The 23,280-nt window shown below is 44.9% G+C and overlaps 1 protein-coding gene across 1 annotated transcript; it reads right to left on the reverse strand.

Moving 5' to 3' along the window:
- Positions 1 to 8,888: 8,888 nt before the first annotated feature.
- Positions 8,889 to 9,407, reverse strand: LOC149432705 (putative G protein-coupled receptor 33). Its single transcript, XM_089665020.1, has one exon. The coding sequence runs from the start codon at positions 9,405 to 9,407 to the stop codon at positions 8,889 to 8,891; it is 519 nt and encodes a 172-aa protein (XP_089521146.1).
- Between the last annotated feature and the right edge of the window lie 13,873 nt (positions 9,408 to 23,280).

A 23,280-nucleotide genomic window follows, 5' to 3' on the forward strand; every position in this document is an offset into this window, starting at 1 on the left:
TAATAATGTAATAATTGTATATTATTTTTATTTATATACAGGATTTACAAAATATTATTCATATTAATATTATATTATAATTATTATAATTAATATAAAATAATTATACACAGGCACAAGCAGAGCCATTGGCGCTATAGAAGTCCTGTATAATAATGTAACAATTGTATATTATTTTTATTTATATAAAGGATTTACAAAATATTATTTTTATTATGATATAATTATACATAGGCACAAGCAGAGCCGTTGGCGCTATAGAAGTCCTGTATAATAATGTAACAATTGTATATTATTTTTATTTATATAAAGGATTTACAAAATATTATTTTTATTATTATATAATTATACATAGGCACAAGCAGAGCCGTTGGCGCTATATAAGTCCTGTATAATAATGTAATAATTGTATATTATTTTTATTTATATAAAGGATTTACAAAATATTATTATTGTTATATAATTATACACAGGCACAAGCAGAGCCGGAACAAGATGTGGACAGGAGAGGCAGCCCTGGGCGGCTTCAGAGTAACAAACATTTGTGCTGGGGATGAGAATATTTGTGCTGGGATGGAGGGAGAAGAGAACTAGTGCTAGTGTGGGGGGGGGGGGGGGCTGGGGGTTCCCACATGGAAGAAAAATATATTTGAAATATATTTTAAAAATACTCTTTCCAAATATATTGACATATATTTGAAATGCTGCAATTTTGGCCTTATTCAATATATTTCAAAATATATTTCAATTAATATATATATATACATACTGCATGTTGAAATGCGTTTTTATATATTACAAAATATCTAAAAATAATTTTTAAAAATATATTTTTTCAAAATATATTCTTCAGATTTTTCTTTTAACATATAAAAAAGGTTTTTTTACATATATTTTTACATATATTTGTAAATGCATTCCAAAGATGTAGATTTGTATTTTTAAAGACATACAGTATATTTGAAATGTATTTTTAAAAATATTTTTCATATATTTTGTAATAAAAATGCATTTCAACATGCAGTATATATATATTTTTATTGAAATATATTTTAATATATATTGAATATGGCCAAAATTGTAGCATTTCAAATATATGTCAATATATTTGAGAAGAATATTTTTAAAATATATTTCAAATATATTTTTCTTCCATACGGGTTGAGGGGATGATATGTACTAGGCGGGGCGGGTGGGGGGATTTGTACTCGGAGGGGGAAATTCAGGGGCGGCAGTGACATTATGATTTATTTTAGGGGGATTTATACTAGGTGAGGGGATTTGTGTTATAAAGAGGGATATGGGGGAAAATACTTGTTCTAGTAGGGATGACTGGGGGGGATCAATGCCCAGAGGGGACATTCGATGGGTAGAGGATTTGTACTAGGAGGTGGGATTTGGAGGGGGGAAGGATTAATGCCCAGAGGGGACATTTGATGGGTAGAGGATTTGTACTAGGAGGTGGGATTTGGAGGGGGGAAGGATTAATGCCCAGAGGGGACATTTGATGGGTAGAGGATTTGTACTAGGAGGTGGGATTTGCAGGGGGGGGGATTAATGTTCAGAGGGGACATTTGATGGGTAGAGGATTTGTGCTAGGAGGTGGGATTTGGAGGGGGGGGGATTAATGCCTAGAGGGGACATTTGATGGGTAGAGGATTTGTACTAGGAGGTGGGATTTGGAGGGGGGAAGGATTAATGCTCAGAGGGGACATTTGATGGGTAGCGGATTTGTGCTAGAAGGGGGATGGTGGGTTACAAGGAAAATGTATGCTTTGGTGGGAAAAGTATAAAAATTAGTGCGCTCATTTTTTTTTGGGGGGGGGGGGTCGTGACCTTGTCCCGACACTGGGCACAAGTGGTCTCCACTAGATCTATGTGATATTGATGAACATCTCATTCCCACACCATATGAAACACCATATGAAACTAAGAAAAAACTTTTTTTTTTCAACATTTTCAGTTTCCTTAGCAAGAAATGAAAAAAAAAACCCAGTGGTGATTAAATACCTCCAAAAGAAAGCTCTATCTGTCTCAAAAAGATGATAAAACTTTTGTTTGGTTGCATGACCGTGCAATTGTCGTTCAAAGTGCGACAGCGCTGAAAGCTGAAAATTGTACAGGGCGGGAAAAGGGTGAAAGTGTTGCATGCCTGCGCAATTGTCGTTCAAAATGTAACGGTGCTGAAAGCTGAAAACTGCCCTGGGCAGGATGGTGATGAAAGTGTTGCATGACCGCGCAATTGTCGTTCAAAGTGCGACAGCGCTGAAAGCTGAAAATTGTACAGGGCGGGAAAAGGGTGAAAGTGTTGCATGCCTGCGCAATTGTCGTTCAAAATGTGACGGTGCTGAAAGCTGAAAACTGCCCTGGGCAGGATGGTGATGAAAGTGTTGCATGACCGCGCAATTGTCGTTCAAAGTGCGACAGCGCTGAAAGCTGAAAATTGTCCTGGGCAGGAAGGGAGTGAAAGTGTTGCATGACCGCACAACTGTCATTCAAAGTGTGAGAGCGGGCAGGAAGGGGGTGACAGTGCCCGGTAGGCGAGGGGTTAAAGTGGCCGGAGTAGGAATGTCAGTTTCTGGCACCAGTCTGGTCTGCAGCATTCTGTATCATGTGATCCAACATCCGCTCCGGCAGTTGCTAGTATCTTAGAACCCAATCAGAACGTCCTGCTCACTTGTGCATGACCGATAAAGCTACTTCGCTGATACGATCGAGGACAGGCACTTCCTGGGGATAAAGAACGATGAAAATATAATGGGCACCTATTGCTGATTTCTAAAAAAAAACCTCCCAACGTTTCAAGCGCTTCCATATTTCATTTTTTTTTTTTTATTTCCTGTTTAATGTCCAGTGCCAGAGCAAACGATTTATCTGCCTGTAATCTGCACAACGATCGACCTGAGCAACATCAGCTACATTTAGTTAACATTTTTTTTGTAGGTATAAAACACACGAATGAAAGTGTTCCTAAACCCCCAACAGTACAATCAGTCTCTATATGCAGTGAAGCATGCTGGTTATACTCACTGTGGGACCTAAGGAGTTAATCCTCTGCATTGTGTAAAAAGGCTGTTTGATCCTGTCTTCTCTGATCCTCCCCTTCTTCTACTGTCACCAATCCATCTGCTGAATAGAGCTCTAGGATTCACTCTGCACATGCTCAGTTTAGTGCAGCTTGCTAGAGTATTTTTTTTTTCTTTGGTAGGGTGGATGTGATAAGCACTGTCCAGACAGAGGGTCAGGGGTTATGCAGCCTCATAGGACAGTCAAAGCAGAATGAAAACTCCTACAAGATTAACAGTGCTCTGCCGGACACTGATAGAAGTCATAAGACTGCTCTAACTGTTGATGAGAAAAGATAATCAGCAGTTTATAGTTACTACAATGATTGCATTTCCTTGTTGTGTGTACTGTGGGAGACAAGATATAGTGAATGCAGGGTCCGGGGAGACCAGATATAGTGAATGCAGGGTCCGGGGAGACCAGATATAGTGAATGCAGGGTCCGGGGAGACCAGATATAGTGAATGCAGGGTCCGGGGAGACCAGATATAGTGAATGAAGGGTCCGGGGAGACCAGATATAGTGAATGCAGGGTCCGGGGAGACCAGATATAGTGAATGCAGGGTCCGGGGAGACCAGATATAGTGAATGAAGGGTCCGGGGAGACCAGATATAGTGAATGCAGGGTCCGGGGAGAACGGATATGGTGAATGCAGGGTCCGGGGAGAGCGGATATAATGAATGCAGGGTCTGGGGAGACCAGATATAGTGAATGCAGGGTCCGGGGAGACCGTATATAGTGAATGCAGGGTCTGGGGAGACCAGATATAGTGAATGCAGGGTCCGGGGAGAGCGGATATAGTGAATGCAGGGTCCGGGGAGATCAGATATAGTGAATGCCGAGTCCTGGGAGACCAGATATGGTGAATGCAGGGTCCGGGGAGAGCGGATATAATGAATGCAGAGTCCGGGGAGACCGGATATGGTGAATGCAGGGTCTGTGGAGAGCGGATATAATGAATGCAGGGTCTGGGGAGACCGGATATAGTGAATGCAGGGTTCGGGAGACCAGATATAGTGAATGCAGGGTCCGGGGAGACCGGATATAGTGAATGCAGGGTCCGGGGAGACCATATATAGTGAATGCAGGGTCTGGGGAGACAGATATAGTGAATGCAGGGTCCGGGGAGAGCGGATATAGTGAATGCAGGGTCCGGGGAGATCAGATATAGTGAATGCAGGGTCCAGGGAGACCAGATATAGTGAATGCAGGATCCTGGGAGACTGGATATGGTGAATGCAGGGTCCAGGGAGAGCGGATATGGTGAATGCAGGGTCCAGGGAGAGCAGATATAGTGAATGCAGGGTCCGGGGAGACCGCATATAGTGAATGCAGGGTCTGGGGAGACAGATATAGTGAATGCAGGGTCTGGGGAGACAGATATAGTGAATGCAGGGTCCGGGGAGAGCGGATATAGTGAATGCAGGGTCCGGGGAGATCAGATATAGTGAATGCCGGGTCCTGGGAGACCGGATATGGTGAATGCAGGGTCCAGGGAGAGCGGATATAATGAATGCAGGGTCCGGGGAGACCGGATATGGTGAATGCAGGGTCCGGGGAGAGCGGATATAATGAATGCAGGGTCCGGGGAGACCGGATATGGTGAATGCAGGGTCCGGGGAGAGCGGATATAATGAATGCAGGGTCTGGGGAGACCAGATATAGTGAATGCAGGGTTCGGGGAGACCAGATATAGTGAATGCAGGGTCCGTGGAGACCGGATATAGTGAATGCAGGGTCCGTGGAGACCAGATATAGTGAATGCAGGGTCCGTGGAGACCGGATATAGTGAATGCAGGGTCCTGGGAGACCGGATATAGTGAATGCAGGGTCCAGGGAGAGTGGATATAATGAATGCAGGGTCCGGGGAGACCGGATATAGTGAATGCAGGGTCCTGGGAGACCAGATATAGTGAATGCAGGGTCCGGGGAGACCGGATATGGTGAATGCAGGGTCCGGGGAGACCAGATATAGTGAAAGCAGGGTCCGGGGAGACCGGATATAGTGAATGCAGGGTCCGGGGAGACCGGATATAGTGAATGCAGGGTCCGGGGAGACCGGATATAGTGAATGCAGGGTCCGGGGAGACCGGATATAGTGAATGCAGGGTCCGGGGAGACCAGATATAGTGAATGCAGGGTCCGGGGAGAGCGGATATAGTGAATGCAGGGTCCGGGTAGACCAGATATAGTGAATGCAGGGTCCGGGGAGAGCAGATATAGTGAATGCAGGGTCCGGGGAGACCGGATATAGTGAATGCAGGGTCCGGGGAGACCGGATATAGTGAATGCAGGGTCCGGGAGACCAGATATAGTGAATGCAGGGTCCGGGGAGACCAGATATAGTGAATGCAGGATCCGGGGAGAGCGGATATAGTGAATGCAGGGTCCGGGGAGACCGGATATAGTGAATGCAGGGTCCGGGGAGAGCGGATATAGTGAATGCAGGGTCCGGGGAGACCAGATATAGTGAATGCAGGGTTCGGGGAGACCAGATATAGTGAATGCAGGATCCGGGGAGAGCGGATATAGTGAATGCAGGGTCCGGGGAGACCGGATATAGTGAATGCAGGGTCCGGGGAGAGCGGATATAGTGAATGCAGGGTCCGGGGAGACCAGATATAGTGAATGCAGGGTTCGGGGAGACCAGATATAGTGAATGCAGGGTCTGGGGAGACCGGATATAGTGAATGCAGGGTCCGGGGAGACCAGATATAGTGAATGCAGGGTCCGGGGAGAGCGGATATAGTGAATGCAGGGTCCGGGTAGACCAGATATAGTGAATGCAGGGTCCGGGGAGAGCAGATATAGTGAATGCAGGGTCCGGGGAGACCGGATATAGTGAATGCAGGGTCCGGGAGACCAGATATAGTGAATGCAGGGTCTGGGGAGACCAGATATAGTGAATGCAGGGTCCGGGGAGACCAGATATAGTGAATGCAGGATCCGGGGAGAGCGGATATAGTGAATGCAGGGTCCGGGGAGACCGGATATAGTGAATGCAGGGTCTGGGGAGAGCGGATATAGTGAATGCAGGGTCCGGGGAGACCAGATATAGTGAATGCAGGGTTCGGGGAGACCAGATATAGTGAATGCAGGGTCTTGGGAGACCAGATATAGTGAATGCAGGGTCCAAGGAGACCAGATATAGTGAATGCAGGGTCCAAGGAGACCAGATATAGTGAATGCAGGGTCCGGGGAGACCAGATATAGTGATTGCAGGGTTTGGGGAGACCGGATATAGTGAATGCGGGGTCCGGGGAGAGCGGATATAGTGAATGCAGGGTCCGGGGAGAGCGGATATAGTAAATGCAGGGTCCGGGGAGACCAGATATAGTGAATGCAGGGTCCGGGGAGACCAGATATAGTGAATGCAGGGTCCGGGGAGACCAGATATAGTGAATGCAGGGTCTGGGGAGACCGGATATAGTGAATGCAGGGTCCGGGGAGACCGGACATAGTGAATGCACATTTTTGCAGATCATTAGAACACAGCACATATGATATCCTAAAAAAATATATATCAGATGGCAAAATATTAAATAAAACAAAAAAAGTTAGAAAAAAATTAGTTTAACGCTCAATCAGAATTATGTGGGGTTTTTTTTTATATATATATAAAGAAACTTTACCTTATATATATATATATATATACTTGTGGCCGGAGTATATAAACAATTCTCCTTATTGAGCAAATAACACACAAAATGCTTAAAAACATCCCCACAATCCCCCAGATCAGGGGTAGGCAACCCGACAGCCGCAGGACTATAAGTTCCATTATGCCTCTGCAAGTCATAGCTGTAACTGTCAGTTTTGTAATCTTTGCAATGCCTCATGGGAAATGTAGTTCCACAACAGCTAGAGAGCCGCAGGTTGCCTACCCTTGGCCTAGATGGACCTATGCTAGGACTGACAGCTGCCCGTATGTAATAGTAAACCATCAAACAACTACTTGGTCATTGTAAATATTTGTGAATGATAGGATAGATATCCATGATGAATGAAAACTAACATGTCCCCTCTACACTGAAGGGTTTATATCAGTGGTGTCCAAACTGCGGCCCAGGGGCCGGATGTGGCCCTTTGCCTGCTCTTATCTGGCCCTTCAAGCACTTTTTCTCCCACTGATGCAAGACACTATTCCTGCCACTGAAACCAACAAAAGGACATAATTACTGTTACTGACACCAACAACGGGGCACTATTTCTACCATTGCTATCAACAACGAGGTTTATATCAGTGGTGTCCAAACTGCGGCCTGGGGGCCAGATGTGGCCCTTTGCTTGCTCTTATCTGGCCCTTCAAGCACTTTTTCTCCCACTGATGCAAGGCACTATTCCTGCCATTGAAATCAACAACAACAACAACAGGGCACTATTTCTACCATTGACATCAACAACGGGGCACTATTTCTACCATTGACACCAACAACGGGGCACTATTTCTACCATTGACACCAACAACGGGGCACTATTTCTACCATTGACACCAACAACAGGGCACTACTTCTACCATTGACACCAACAACGGGGCACTATTTCTACCATTGACACCAACAACGGGGCACTATTTCTACCACTGACACCAACAACGGGGCACTATTTCTACCATTGACACCAACAACGGGGCACTATTTCTACCATTGACACCAACAAGGGGGCACTATTTCTACCATTGACACCAACAATGGGGCACTATTTCTACCATTGACATCAACAATGGGGCACTATTCCTCCTCCTAATGCAAAAGATGCATTGTTTACTCCCACTGACGGCAAAACAATTTATATTCCCAATGGCCACAGTCCAGCCCCCCTAAAGTCTGAAGGACAGTAAACTGGCCCTTTGTTTAGAAAATTTGGAGACCCCTGGTTTATAGTAATCATTTATCTTCCAGATAGTTGTGATCGCAAAGGGTTATCGATGTCCAATGGTGACACTAGGATCCCATAAATAGGTCACTACAAATAGCGGCGGCTCGTGATTCCAATAGGAGAGGCAATTATCTCTATAGTGGATATCCTCCAGCGGAGTCTCCCCTCTACCATACCAGATTCAAAGTGTTCAAGAACAATAATGTATGGACCTCCAAACTTGCAGAGAGTGGGGGGGGGGGTTTTGACCTGGTGCAACCTGCCGGCATCGGATGGACCGAAACATGATATCTCAGAGGTGTTCTATTGGATTTAGGTCAGGCGAGCGTGGGGGCCATTCAATGGTATCAATTCCTTCATCCTCCAGGAACTGCCTGCATACTCTCGCCACATGAGGCCGGGCATTGTTGTGGACCAGGAGGAGCCCAGGACCCACTGCACCAGGAGGAACCCAGGACCCACTCCACCAGGAGGAACCCAGGACCCACTGCTCCAGCGTAGGGTCTGACAATGGGTCCAAGGATTTCATCCTGTTACCTAATAGCAGTCAGGGTGCCATTGTCTAGCCTGTAAAGGTCTGTGCATCCCTCCATGGATATGCCTCTCCAGACCATCACTGACCCACCACCAAAACGGGTGGAAAATCCCAAGAAAATCTTCAGCAAATATCTGTTGATCCAGCAATGTCCTAGTTCATGCGAGCTGCACAAAAGAATCTTCCTTCCTATCTTCCTTAAAATGGCCTCTATGTAATGGAGATGAGATGGGGACATGTTTGTAGTCCATATCAAGAGAGCAGCCTAGGGTGACAACCATGGCTCCCCCATAGATACAGTGGAGGAGTGACGTAGCCACCCAGGGACAGGAAAGGTGAAAAGACTAGTAATCTGCAATATATTACATTTTATGTTTTGGGTTTCAATACACTTTCATTTTAAAACAAATTAGGATGTTACTGGAGCAGATAAATGTATAAACTTTCTAAACTCTTTAGTAAAGTCTTCCATGATGAACAGGTAACATATCGGGGTGATGCAACTGTAGGCACAGGTACTGACAATTTTTAGTATGAGAAGCATCCCGTTCTCCAATCTGCCTCTATCCAGGTTCATGCCGTAGGCCACGTGGTAAGGGGTAAAACAAATTAGGAACGTTGCTGTAGCCAGGAAGATGACCTTGTTAGGTTTGGTGGAGCTTCTTCTTTGGTTTTTCTTTATCTTGAAGAGGATTTTGAAGTGACAAACTGTGATGATGACAGAGGGAAGCAGAAAGCTCAGAAGAATTCTAAAGAAGAACATCCCCCATTTGACTTGGGCTTCCACATCCTCCCACTTTCCGGAGAGGGTATAGTCATTGTAGCAGACGGTCAAGTTGTCCTTCTGTTGGGTCACACGAAATAGAAGATACGGAGAGCTACAGATGAAGGCCAGACCCCCACAAGCCAAAACAAACAGCGGAGACATTGCATAGTCTTATGTGTCCTATGTACCAATGGGGGTAGAAGACCAGCAAATAACGATTAAGACTGACTCCGGTAATAAGGAAAACGGAACCAAAAAGGCAGAAGGACATCATGGAGTGATAAACTTTGCACAAGAACATTCCGAAAATCCAACGGGGTGCCATCAAGACATAGATGATTAGGAAAGGCTGCAGGAGAATAAAGACCAGATTGGTGGTAATGAGGTAAAAAAAACAAACGTTGTTTATGCTCTGCTTCATCCGGAACTTCAGGACCCATAAATAAAGAGCATTGACCATCAGTCCAATGAGAAAGTTGATGAATAAGAGAAGAGAGACTATTACTTTTGAAGTTGTGATCTCTAAGATTGGGGGCTTAGCAGATATGTTGTATTGAAAGCCTAGACTGGATGAGTTAATCATTGTCCGCTGTAGAAAAAAAACAAAATATTTAATTATAAAAAGAAAACAATTTAGTATATTGAAAACAGAATAGGTAAATATTATATAGTATCAAAAAATTATTGTGTATATATATATATATATATACACATACACACTACACCGTGTTCCAAATTATTATGCAAATTCTATTTGTGTCACAAAGATGAAATATTTTGTTTTTCAGTGTAACTCATGGATGGCATTGTGTGTCAGGGCTCTTTTGATCACTGAAAACAATCTGGGACACCTGTGATAATTAGATTGGCCGGTGAGCCCAATTTAAGGAAAAACTACTAAAGGAGGGTGTTTCACATTATTAGGCAGAGCACCATTTTCAAGCAATATGGGAAAGAAAAAGGATCTCTCTGCTGCCGAAAAGAGTGAAATAGTTCGATGCCTTGGACGAGGTGTGAAAACATTAGATATTTCACGAAAACTTAAGTGTGATCATCGCACTATTAAGAGATTTGTGGCTGATTCAGAGCACAGACGGGTTCGTGCAGATAAAGGCACATTGAGGAAGATTTCTGCCAGATCCAGGCATCAGATCAAGAGAGCAGCTGCTAAAATCCCATTACATAGCAGCAAACAGATATTTGAAGCTGCTGGTGCCTCTGGAGTCCCACGGACATCAAGGTGTAGAGTCCTCCAGAGTCTTGTAACTGTGCATAAACCTTCTATTCGGCCACCACTAACCAATGCTCACAAGCAGAAACGGCTGCATTTGGCAGAAAAATACATGAAGACTCATTTTCAAATAGTCCTGTTCACTGATGAGTGCCGTGCAACCCTGGATGGTCCAGATGGATGGAGTAGTGGATGGTTGGTGACCGGCCACCCTGTTGCAACAAGGCTGCGAGGTCAGCAAGGCGGTGGTGGAGTCATGTTTTGGGCCGGAATCATGGGAACAGAGCTGGTCAGCCCCTTTAGGGGCCCCGAAGGTGTAAAGATGACCTCTGCAAAGTATGTGGAGTTTATGACTGACCACTTTCTTCCCTGGTACAGAAGGAAGAACTATGCTTTCCGTAATAAAATCATCTTCATGCATGACAATGCACCATCTCATGCTGCAAATAATACCTCTGCATCAATGGCTGCTATGGGGATAAAAGGAGAGAAAGTCATGGTGTGGCCTCCATCCTCCCCTGACCTCAATCCTATTGAGAACCTTTGGAGCATCCTCAAGCAAAAGATCTATGCGGGTGGGAGGCAGTTTACATCCAAACAGCAGCTCTGGGAGGCTATTCTGACATCTTGCAAACAAATTCAAGCAGAAACTATCCAAAAACTCACAAGTTCAATGGATGCAAGACTTGTGATCTGCTATCAGATAAGGGGTCCTATGTTACAATGTAACGTGACCGGTTCAAATGTTTAAAAAGTTAAAATGTTGTTAAAATTTTGATTGAAATAGCTTTTGATTTCAGTAAATATGCTGCAAACACAACAAATGACAATTTTCAGTTCTTTACAACCTATAAAGTGTTTTGAAACTTACTGTGCGGAATAATTTGGAACAAAAATCCTGTTATCATTAGGAGGTTTGTTCAATAAAATTTGAATTGTACTCTTATAGTTGTAACCTGAGAATTATGCTGACTGGTATTTACATCAATTATTTAGGTAAATGAGAAAAATATAATTTGCATAATAATTTGGAACACGGTGTATATTGCCAAAAGTATTGGGCCGCCTACCTTTCCACGCACATAAACATACATTAATGGCCCCCCAGTCTTAGTCCGTAGGGTTCAATATTGAGCTGGCCCCGCCCTTTGCAGCTATAACAGCTTCAACTCTTCTGGGAAGGCCGTCCACAAGGTTTAGGAGGGTGTCTATGGGAAGGTTGGACCATTCTTCCAGAAGCACATTTGTCAGGTCAGGCACTGATGTCGGGGGAGGAGGCCTGGCTCGCAGTCTCCACTCTAATTCATCCCAAAGGTGTTCTATGGGGTTGAGGTCAGGACTCTGTGCAGGCCAGTCAAGTTCCTCCGCCCCAAACTGGCTCCTCCATGTCTTTATGGACCTTGCTTTGTGCACTGGTGGGCAGTCATGTTGGAACAGGAAGGGGCCATCCCCAAACTCTTCCCACAAAGTTGGGAGCATGAAATTGTCCATAATGTCTTGGTATGCTGACGCCTTAAGGGTTCCCTTCACTGGAACTAAGGGGCCCCTGAAAAACAACCCTACACCTTAATCCCTTCTCCATCAAACTTTACACTTGGCACAATGCAGTCAGGCAAGTACCGTTTTTGTGGCAACTGCCAAACTCAGACATGTCAATCAGATTGCCAGACAGAGAAGCGTGATTGGTCACTCCAGAGAACACGTCTCCACTGCGCTAAAGTCCTGTGGCGGCGTGCTTTACACCGACACTTTGCATTGCACTTGGTGATGTAAGGCTTGGATGCAGCTGCTCGGCCATGGAAACCCATTCCATGAAGCTCTCTACACACTGTTGTTGTGCTCATCTGAAGGCCACACCAAGTTTGGAGGTCTTTAGCTATTGACTCTGCAGACAGTTGGCGACTTCTGCGCACTGTGCGCTTCAGCATGCGCTGACCCCACTCTGTCATGTGACGTGGCCTACCACTTGGTGGCTGAGTTGCTGTTGTTCCCAGTTGCTTCCACTTTGGTATAATCCCACTAACAGTTGAGCGTGGAATATTTAGTAGCCAGGAAATGTCACGGATGGACTTATTGCACAGGTGACCACCTATCACGGGACCACGCTTGGAGTCACTGAGCTCCTGAGAGCGACCCATTCTTTCACCAATGTTTGTAGAAGCAGTCTGCATGCCTAGGGGCTTGATTGTATACACCTGTGTCCATGGAGGTGATTGGAACACCTGAATCACATGATCTGTAGGGGAGTCCCAATACTTTTGGCAATATAGTGTGTATATATGTATGTGTATGTATATATATATACTGTATCCATGAATCATAATGAATTGTCAGGGCCTCTGTTCCTTTAAGAATCCAGAAGAGACCCAGCACTGCACAGATTGGATAAATGTAAGCACGACCTGGCTGGTTTGCCAGGAAGACGGACAGTTATGTTCTGACTCCTTTGTTGCATATGAATAGGAGTCTGTTTATAAAACATTAATTGCACAAATTTCAGGAGCATTCCTGCCCGCTAAATGAAATATTGCCGTTATTTTAAGAGATTAATATTTGTATCCACAGCTCTGTCTGGAGGCCAGAATGATCTGCTGTACCTCATCACATGATCAGCTGCGTCCATAGGACACAGCGATCACAGAGAGCACTGGGTGCGCACCGCTGAGGACGCGCAGGAGGATGCATTCTGGGAGGATGTCATATGACACCTTCCCAGAACTGGACAACCGCGCTGTAGCCGTCATTCATTATAGCACGGAGAGCACTGTTTGCGCACCGCTGAGGACGCGCGGGAGGATGCATTCTGGGAGGATGTCATATGACACCTTCCCAGAACTGGACAACCGTGCTGTAGCCGTCATTCATTATAGCGCGGTTGGCAAGTGGATAAATAGAACCTTATGGGGGAGATTTCCTAAAACTGGTGCATACAGAGTCTGGTGCAGCTCTGCATAGAAACCAATCAGCTTCCAAGTTTTATTGTCAAAGCTTAACCCCTTGGCGCCAGCGCTTCCCGGCCCTTTAAGGGTTTCAACAGCTGGGAGGCGGGGTGGGGTTTTAGGGTCATGTGACCGCCCTGATTTGCCCTTACGGTGGTCTCATGATCAGGAAAGGTCTCGATCTAAAGAGGAGATCAGGACCTTTCCATGAGTACCAGACGTGTGCTGGGAGCGCGCACATATGTAATTTCTAATTGCACGCAAATGTGCGGCCGCTCGGCGTCAAGGCCCTGACGCCGAGAGGCCGCACATTTGTGTGCGGCCGGCGTCAAGAGGTTAATCCCTTTGATAACGTGTTTTACATGAAACGCGTCAGCGATTAGCCCTGTCAGACTGACGCTCTCCACTGAGGCTACACGTGGGTCTAGTGGCCAGTTATGGTACTACATTCTATAGTTTGAACTAATTTTTTATTCACATCTTGGCTTAGTGGCCAAGTTTGGTATTGCATTGCCATGTTACTTTGGAATGTTCCTCACCATTTAACCATTTCAATACCGGGCAATTTTACCCCCTTCCTGCCCAGGCCATTTTTCACGTTTCAGCGCTCTCACACTTTGAATGACAATTGTGCGGTCATACAACATTGTACCCAAACTAAACTTTTATCATTTTCTTCACACAACTAGAGCTTTCTTTTGGTGATATTTAATCATCGCTGGGGTTTTTATTTTTTGCTAAATTAACAAAAAAAGACCAAACATTTTGAAAAAAAACACGTTTTTCTTTGTTTCTGTTATAAAAGTTTACAAATAAATAATTGTTCTTCATAAATTTAGGCCGAGATGTATTCTGCTACATGTCTTTGGTGAAAATAACCCAAATTAGGATGTATTATTTAGTTTGTAGGAAAGTTATAGAGTTCACAAACTATGGTATAGATCTGAATATTGATCAATCCTGAAGTACTGACAGACAATCTAATTGCTTGAGGTCTAAGAATGTCAGAACAGTACAGATATCCCCCAAATGACCCCTTTTTGCAGAGTAGACAGTCTGACGTACTTCATAAGACGAATGGCGAGTTTTTTGAAGTTGTATTTTTTTTGTTATTTTTCGGAAAATGAAAAAATGAAAAAAATAATTTTCACTATTTTTTTTTTACATACTGTCACCAGTGCAGTACAGCGTCATCATATAACTGGCATGGCAGTGAACAGGGACACTGACTGGTGACAGTATGAGAGAAAAAATATATATATTTTTTTTTTTTTTTTTTTTATTATTTTTTATTACATTTTTTTTTCTTATTTTACTATGACCAAAGTAGTACAATGTTACCATAGTAACATTGTACTACTTTGGGGAAGTGATCAGTATTTTTTTTTTTTTTACACAATTTGCTTATAGCAAACAATTACTTTGCTATAAGCAAGCATTTACCTGAATGAAATCGATTCATTCAGGTTTTTTTTTTTTTTTTTTTGTGCTTAGCTGTGATTTGGTCACAGCTAATCACATGACATGTGCATGTGATTAGCTGTGACCATTCACAGCTAGGTACTAGTATACAATGGATGGCATGAATGAAGCCATCCATTTTATACAACTGTCATGTGACCTGCTGTGATTGGTCACAGCAGGTCACATGGTACCAGCAACGGGGGCCGGTACTCAGATCTGTCATCGGCCGTGTCCGAGGTACACGGCCGGTGACAGATTGCGCTGCTGCACGGCTCTGCACCCGCGAGAACTGCGCATGTGCGGGAGCACGACAAATGGCGTGCTCCCGGAAAGTTAAAGCGCTTTTGCCGCCGCCAAACGGCCATTGGCCGGGCGGCTAATGGTTAAGCATCACTCTGCTTTGATGCTTATTTCATCATTGTTTTGTTTTTTTTATATACTTTTGTGATTGACTTTATGTCAATTTTAATTGTTTTATAATAAACAAACTACACTATTATACATTTTTTTGTTTTTGGGTGGCTTTATCAACAATTTTGAGCCACCCTAAGGTTGGAATAATACCTCCGGGTGTGAATCACCTAAACAGCTGGATTCGCTGAAGGGAGTATCCGCGTTTTTCACCTTCACTGGATTCTGGAACATTATGTTGTTTGCAGAGCTGCCCGATGTGTGTGAACCAATGGTGACCCCTCTAATCTTCTGATGACCAGTACTGTGATGACTGCGTGGTCCCGGATCGCGATCTGAGATATATATTATATGCGCATATTCTTTGCGCTTCTGGTATGTGCAAGCACATTTCATTCTCAGCACTCAGAAGTCACCTGCATTTTATCCGCTACCACTTTGCACACCTTGTGCTTATTGACCAGTGACACCATCCATTCACCTATCTACTGGATGACCTAGAACTCTACAATCTTTATGTCTTTTGGGACATAAGTAGTGACTTTGAATCATTTCTATTCACCCTGTGTATTGTTATGCTCATCTATTCATTATTTGTTTTGTATCCATTCATTATTTATTTTTTATTTTTCATTTATTAACAGTTCTTATATTACAAGTTCACTACATGAGCGCTGCATACTCACTCTATATTTAGGTTAATTGAACAAGCTGAAGTTAGAAGCTGATTGGTTACCATGTACAGCTGCACCAGATTCTGAGTGCTCCAGTTTTAGTAAATCTCCCCCTATGTATATGTAAATCTTTGGCAGAAAATGTAATATATTGAAGCTTACCCTTTGTAGATTTGATGGCTGCATTCGTTTTCTTGTTTTTTCCCTCTCTCATTTTTCCCCCTTCATTCTCACCTGGTGATTTTTCAGCTTCCTTTAACCCCTTTGCAGCGGCGCCTCCTGGCCCTTTAAGAGTTTCAGAAGCCAGGAGGCGGGGTTTTAGGGTCATGTGACCACAGTGATTCGCTATCACGGCGGCCACATGATCGGAAAAGGCCCGGATTGCAAGGGGAGATCGGGACCTTTCCGTGAACCACGGACACATGTGCTGGGAGTGCGCAGGGTGCGCGCTCTCAGCACATATGTATTTTTTAATTGCACGCAAATATGTGGCCGCTTGGCGTCAAGGCCCAGACGCCGGGAGGTCGCATATTTGTGTGCGCTCGGCGTCTAGCTGTCCAGTAAAAGTGGCAGTTAGAAGGTTGAGACAAACCATTTACCACTGACTTGGGTTTAGAATGGTCAGCTTTTATTCATATAGTTAAAACTTTATCCACTCGTTAAATTTTCTTCTTTCGCTTTTTTCCATTTGTTTTCACCTGGTGGTTTAGCCAGTAGCGCACCTCTTCCTGTAGTAGTGAGACATCACTCTGGATGAATGAGCACAGGAGGCACAGCAGACCTCAGCATTGTCAGTTGCATTGTATGCTAGAGGAGGAAATTGTAAACCAAAAAGTGTGTGGGGAGAAAAAAAATCAAGTTTGATCTAGATCAGGGTTAGAATTAAGGTCAAGGTTCGGGTCAAGGTTCATGTTGAAGTCAAAGTTCGGGGCCAGTATAATGTAGGCAGGGGCGGACTGACCATTTGGAAACTCGGGCAGTGCCCGAGGTCAGTAGGGGGCCCCATGAGATGCCCCTGGTACCTTTTTCATAGGCTTTTTTGAGCTTTAGCAAGGACACAGGGGCCCCATGATCCCCTATTGCCCGGGGGCCCCATGAATTATCAGTCCGCCCCTGATCCCGAGTGTTGCTTGGCGTTACCGCTTTGGTACTAAAATTAACCCCAAGCCACACTCAGGATTACAGCGAGGAAGGTTAAAAAAAAATTGTAAAAAGTGATTGGTCATAGCTTGTCACATGGTACAAGGCTGTTGTGAATGGTCCTGTACCATGTGATCTCTGTGATCATTCACATTAAGATGTCTTAATTTCGTATTAGTGCCAGTTATTCTTAGTGTGTTTTAGGTACGATAACAAAAACAAAATGCACACTATAGTTTCTGAGCCCTACAACAGGTACAAACAACATATCAAATACACATATGTGGTAATAATGCGATCGTCAGGAGCAGGAGAATTTATTTTATGTTTTTCTTTGGCAAGCTAAATTTAATTTTTTTTTTTTACTATAAGCGGAACTTTACCCATAACAACTTGATATAAAATAATGTTCTTTAGCAAGGAACATGCATCCCAGTAAAATATGCTACTAAAATTAGTAAATTTCCTCCAGTATTGTTCCTGTTTCTTCTTGTGGCCATTTTGCTGAAACCCAAAGTACCTGAGTAGCAGTAAATCTTTAGGCTGTAAGCAGATCTGCCTCTAAGTATTAGGCACAGTGCCGAAAAAGAGACAGCAACTGAGCAGAGCGGGGTGAGCCAGTGTATTTTTATTTTTAATATTTTACTTAGCTATACCTGCAAAAGGGGCCAACCTGAAGTGATCTAGCAGGACTTAATTCTCTGAATAAAGTTCCACTGTAATAATAATTATATTATTATTATACAGTATTTATAAATCGCCGATAGTTCGCTCAGCGCTGTACATTACAAAGGGGGACAGAACATGTGACAGAACAATACCAATACAATGCAAAACATGAGGGGATCGAGGACCCTGCTCTTTCGAGCTTACAATCTAGGAGAATAATAATAATAAAAAAACAAAAACAAAAGGTATTCATTATAGCTGTTCGGTTTTATATGCAATTATTGCTAGCAGCCACCAGCAGTAATCACTGTTTTCTTCTGGCTCCACTGAATGAAGCCCCCCCCAAAAAACACTGTATAATCCACCTGGATACACAAAGTAGTTGTGATGATATGCATAGTTTTACTAACATTTGTCGAAATTGCAAAACTTTATTCAGGTACAGGGGCGGACTGACCATTTGGAAACTCGGGCACTGCCCGAGGGACCGGGGTCAGTAGGGGGCCCCATGAGATGCCCCTGGTACCTTTTTCATAGGCTTTTTTGAGTTTGGGCAAGGACACAGGGGCCCCATGATCCCCTATTGCCCGGGGGGTCAGTAGGGGGCCCCATGAGATGCCCCTGGTACCTTTTTCATAGGCTTTTTTGAGTTTGGGCAAGGACACAGGGGCCCCATGATCCCCTATTGCCCGGGGGGTCAGTTGGGGGCCCCATGAGATGCCCCTGGTACCTTTTTCATAGGCTTTTTTGAGTTTGGGCAAGGACACAGGGGCCCCATGATCCCCTATTGCCCAGGGGGTCAGTAGGGGGCCCCATGAGATGCCCCTGGTACGTTTTTCATAGGCTTTTATGAGTTTGGGCAAGGACACAGGGACCCCACGATCCCCTATTGCCCGGGGGCCCCATGAGTTGTCAGTCCACCACTGTTCAGGCAATAAGACCTTTGTCATGAAGGGGTTAAAGAAGATATGGTTTAACCATGAGGAGCCATTTAAAGTTAAGCCGGCCGTAGATGATGCGAATCTTGGCCGGTTCAGCAGGGCTGAGATGTGAACCATGTATGGGCAGGCTGAATGTATCAAAGTTGATCGATCAATCAACTTGAGTGCAACCAGCCTGTTGGGTTTTACATGCAATTATTGCTAGCGGCCACTAGCAGTAATCACTGTTTTCTCCTGGCTCCCCTCGTCTCCCCCCCCCCACAATGGCTCCGCAGGAGGGTTCCATCAACATTGACTGTGTTGATGGGGGAATCGAGCAAGGTTGCAGAAAAGAAAATCGCTCCATCTATGGCCAACTTTAGGCTCCAACCTGTGAAACACATCCTTTACCACCCCCAACAAAGTTTACCCCCTTCCATAACCAATCATAAACTAAGAGCCCCTTGACATACCTAAACCTGTGGTCTCCTAATGTGTGGAATTCAAAGTCTCATCTCTTCCTTACTGCAGAAAGGGGGGGCGTCCTTCTTCAGGGGTCCACACAGCTGTCCTCCCGGGTCCTGAAGAATGCAGCAGATGGCACAGACCGCAACAATGGATCACCGATCTCTAGCTGCATCTAATGAGAAGTCAGCACTGGCGGATCCTAGGTTTCCTCTAATATCTGACAATGGTCTGTGTAGCCTTTTGCTCTGTGTTGAGAGGAAGGAAGTCAGGATGACGTATATAACAAATTTTAGATAAACTTTTTTTAGAAGTTTTTTTTTAATATTTTGGTTCCTGAATATAAGACCACTAACAACATTCACATCACATTCATCAAAAAAATAAACTATCTCTCCATCCATCCATCCATCTATCTATCTATAGTCAGGTCCATAAATATTGGCACATCGACACAATTCTAACATTTTTGGCTCTATACACCACCACAATGGATTTGAAATGAAACAAAGATGTGCTTTAACTGCAGACTGTCAGCTTTAATTTGAGGGTATTTACATCCAAATCAGGTGAACGGTGTAGGAAATGCAACAGTTTGCATATGTGCCTCCCACTTTGCAACACTGAGGCCCTTAGTTCAAATCCTAACCACAACACTATCTGCTTGGAGTTTGCATGTTCTCCCTGTGTGTGCCTGTGTATCCTCTTACACTTCAAAGGCCTGCTTATAGGGTACTTGGCACCTGCCTAAAGGGGTCCTTGTCAATGAGACATGGACACTAGGCAGCCCATACATGATTCTTTTTATTTTTTTTCTTTCAATATGTAGGTTGAACAAAAAAAAAAAAAGAGCCAAGTCCCCCATCAACACAATCAATGTGGATGCTGGAATCCTTCCTGCTGAGCTTTTGTGTTCTGCTGTGGGAAGCCTTCAGAATACAATGATCAGTGTTGCTGGTTATAGCCAATGGCACTGATTGTTCGGGAAAAGCTTGACAGGCTGGTTTTATCGATGGACCGACTTGTGTACAACCAGTTAGCACTTACATGGATCAAAATTAAGCTGGTCCCGTGATAGGTGGCCACCTGTGCAATAAGTCCATCCGTGACATTTCCTGGCTACTAAATATTCCACACTCAACTGTTAGTGGGATTATAACAAAGTGGAAGCAACTGGGAACAACAGCCACTCAGCCACCAAGTGGTAGGCCACGTCACATGACAGGGCGGGGTCAGCGCATGCTGAAGCGCACAGTGCGCAGAAGTCGCCAACTGTCTGCAGGGTCAATAGCTAAAGACCTCCAAACTTGGTGTGGCCTTCAGATGAGCCCAACAACAGTGTGTAGAGAGCTTCATGGAATGGGTTTCCATGGCCGAGCAGCTGCATCCAAGCCTTCCATCACCAAGTGCAATGCAAAGCATCAGATGCAGTGGTGTAAAGCACGACACGCCACTGGACTCTAGAGCAGTGGAGACGTGTTGTCTGGAGTGACCAATCATGGTTCTCTGTCTGGAAATCTGTTGGACATGTCCGGGTTTGGCATTTGCCACAAGAACGGTACGTGCCTGACTGCATTGTGCCAAGTGTAAAGTTTGGTGGAGGGGGGATTATGGTGTGGGGTTGTTATTCAGGGGTCGAGCTTGGCCCCCTAGTTCCAGTGAAGGGAACTCTTAAGGCATCAGCATACCAAGACATTTTGGACAATTTCATGCTCCCAACTTTGTGGGAAGAGTTTGGGGATGGCCCCTTCCTGTTCTAACATGACTGCCCACCAGTGCACAAAGCAAGGTCCATAAAGACAGTTTGGAGCCAGTTTGGGGTGGAGGAACTTGACTGGCCTGCACAGAGTCCTGACCTCAGCCCCATAGAACACCTTTGGGATGAATTATAGTGGAGACTGTGAGCCAGGCCTCCTCCCCCGACATCAGTGCTGACCTCACAAATGTGCTTCTGGAAGAATGGTCCAACCTTCCCATAGACACCCTCCTAAACCTTGTGGATGACCTTCCCAGAAGAGTTGAAGCTGTTATAGCTGCAAAGGGCGGGGCCAACTCAATATTGAACCTTATGGACTAAGACTGGGGGGCCACTAAAGTCCGTGTGCGTGGAAAGGCCGGCCGACCAATACTTTTGGCAATATAGTGTATATTTATGGTCTTCTGTATGAAACGTGTTTTTTTTTTGTGTTTGTTTCTTAGAAAGTAATTAAAACGGCCCTTCATTTCATAGAACCAGCAAGTGTATTCTTCACCCAGCACCTCAATATTTAATATTTTTCTTTTGTCTTGATTACTTCATCTATACTAGGGGTCTCCAAACTTTCTAAACAAAGGGCTAATTTACTGCCCCTCAGACATTGTGGTGGCCACACTGGCCCAAGGAAGTAGAAAATGCCCCAGCATCAGTCGGACTGAATAATGCTTGGTGGACATTTCAGTGGGATTAAAAAATGTAAATAGCGCCTGTAGTCAGTAGGAGGAAGCATAGTGCCCCATCATTGATATTAATAGGAGGGATAATGCTCCATCATTGGTGTCAGTGGGAGGAAAAGTGCTCCATCATTGGTGTCAGTGGGAGGAAAAGTGCTCCATCATTGGTGTCAGTGGGAGGAAAAGTGCCCCATCATTGGTGTCAGTTGGATGAATAGTGCCACATCGCTGGCGTCAGTGGGAGGAATAGAATCCTATTGTTGGTGTCAGTGGGAGGAATAGAATCCTATTGTTGGCGTCAGTGGGAGGAATAGTGCCCCATCATTGGAGTCAGTAGGAGTAATATGATTGGTGTTAGTTGAAGAATTAATGCCGCTGCATTGGTGCCAGTTGAATGAACAGTGCCCCTGCATTGGTGTCAGTTGGATGAATAGTGCCCCTGCATTGGTGTCAGTTGGATGAATAGTGCCCCTGCATTGGTGTCAGTTGGATGAATAGTGCCCCTGCATTGGTGTCAGTTGGATGAATAGTGTCCCTGCATTGGTGTCAGTTGGATGAATAGTGCCCTATCGTTGGCGTCAGTGGGAGGAATAGCATCCCATTGTTGGCATCAGTGGGAGGAATAGAATCCCATTGTTGGTGTCAGTTGGTGGAATAGAACCCCATCGTTGGTGTCAGTGGGAGGAATAGTCCCCTATCATTGGTGTTAGTGGAAAGATTAGTGCCCCTGCATTGGTGTCAGTTGGATGAATAGTGCTCCTGCATTGGTGTAAGTTGGATGAATAGTGCTCCTGCATTGGTGTCAGTTGGATGAATAGTGCCCTTGCATTGGTGTCAGTTGGATGAATTGTGCCCCATCGTTGGTGTCAGTGAGAGGAATAGAATCCCATCGTTGGCGTCAGTGGAAGGGATAGTGCCTCATCATTGGAGTTAGTAGGCGTAACAGTCCCCTATCATTGGTGTTAGTGGAAGAATTAGTGCCCCATCATTGGTATCAGTGGGAGGAATAGTGCCCCATCATTGGTATTAGTGGGAGGAATAGTGCCCCATAATTGGTGTTAGTGGAAGAATTAGTGCCCCATCATTGGTATCAGTGGGAGGAATAGTGCCCCATCATTGGTATCAGTGGGAGGAATAGTGCCCCATCATTGGTGTCAGTGGGAGGAATAGTGTCCCATCATTGGTGTCAGTGGGAGGAATAGTGCCCCATCATTGGTGTCAGTGAGAGGAATAGTGCCCCATCGTTGGTATCAGTGGGAGGAATAGTGCCCCATCATTGGTATCAGTGGGAGGAATAGTGCCCCACCATTGGTGGCAGTGGGAGGAATAGTGCCCAATCATTGGTATCAGTGGGAGGAATAGTGCCCCATCATTGGTGTCAGTGGGAGGAATAGTGCCCCATCATTGGTGTCAGTGGGAGGAATAGTGTCCCATCATTGGTATCAGTGGGAGGAATAGTGTCCCATCATTGGTATCAGTGGGAGGAATAGTGCCCCATCATTGGTGTCAGTGGGAGGAATAGTGTCCCATCATTGGTATCAGTGGGAGGAATAGTGTCCCATCATTGGTATCAGTGGGAGGAATAGTGCCCCATCATTGGTGTCAGTGGGAGGAATAGTGTCCCATCATTGGTATCAGTGGGAGGAATAGTGTCCCATCATTGGTATCAGTGGGAGGAATAGTGCCCCATCG

Source organism: Staurois parvus, unplaced genomic scaffold (genome assembly GCF_062004578.1).
Source record: "Staurois parvus isolate SC_StPar_1 unplaced genomic scaffold, SC_StPar_1.0 ptg002113l, whole genome shotgun sequence".
NCBI lineage: Eukaryota > Metazoa > Chordata > Amphibia > Anura > Ranidae > Staurois > Staurois parvus.

Coding starts and splice junctions, on each gene's coding strand:
- LOC149432705 (XM_089665020.1), bottom strand. CDS start 9,407: ATGTCTCCGCTGTTTGTTTTGGCTTGTGGGGGTCTGGCCTTCATCTGT.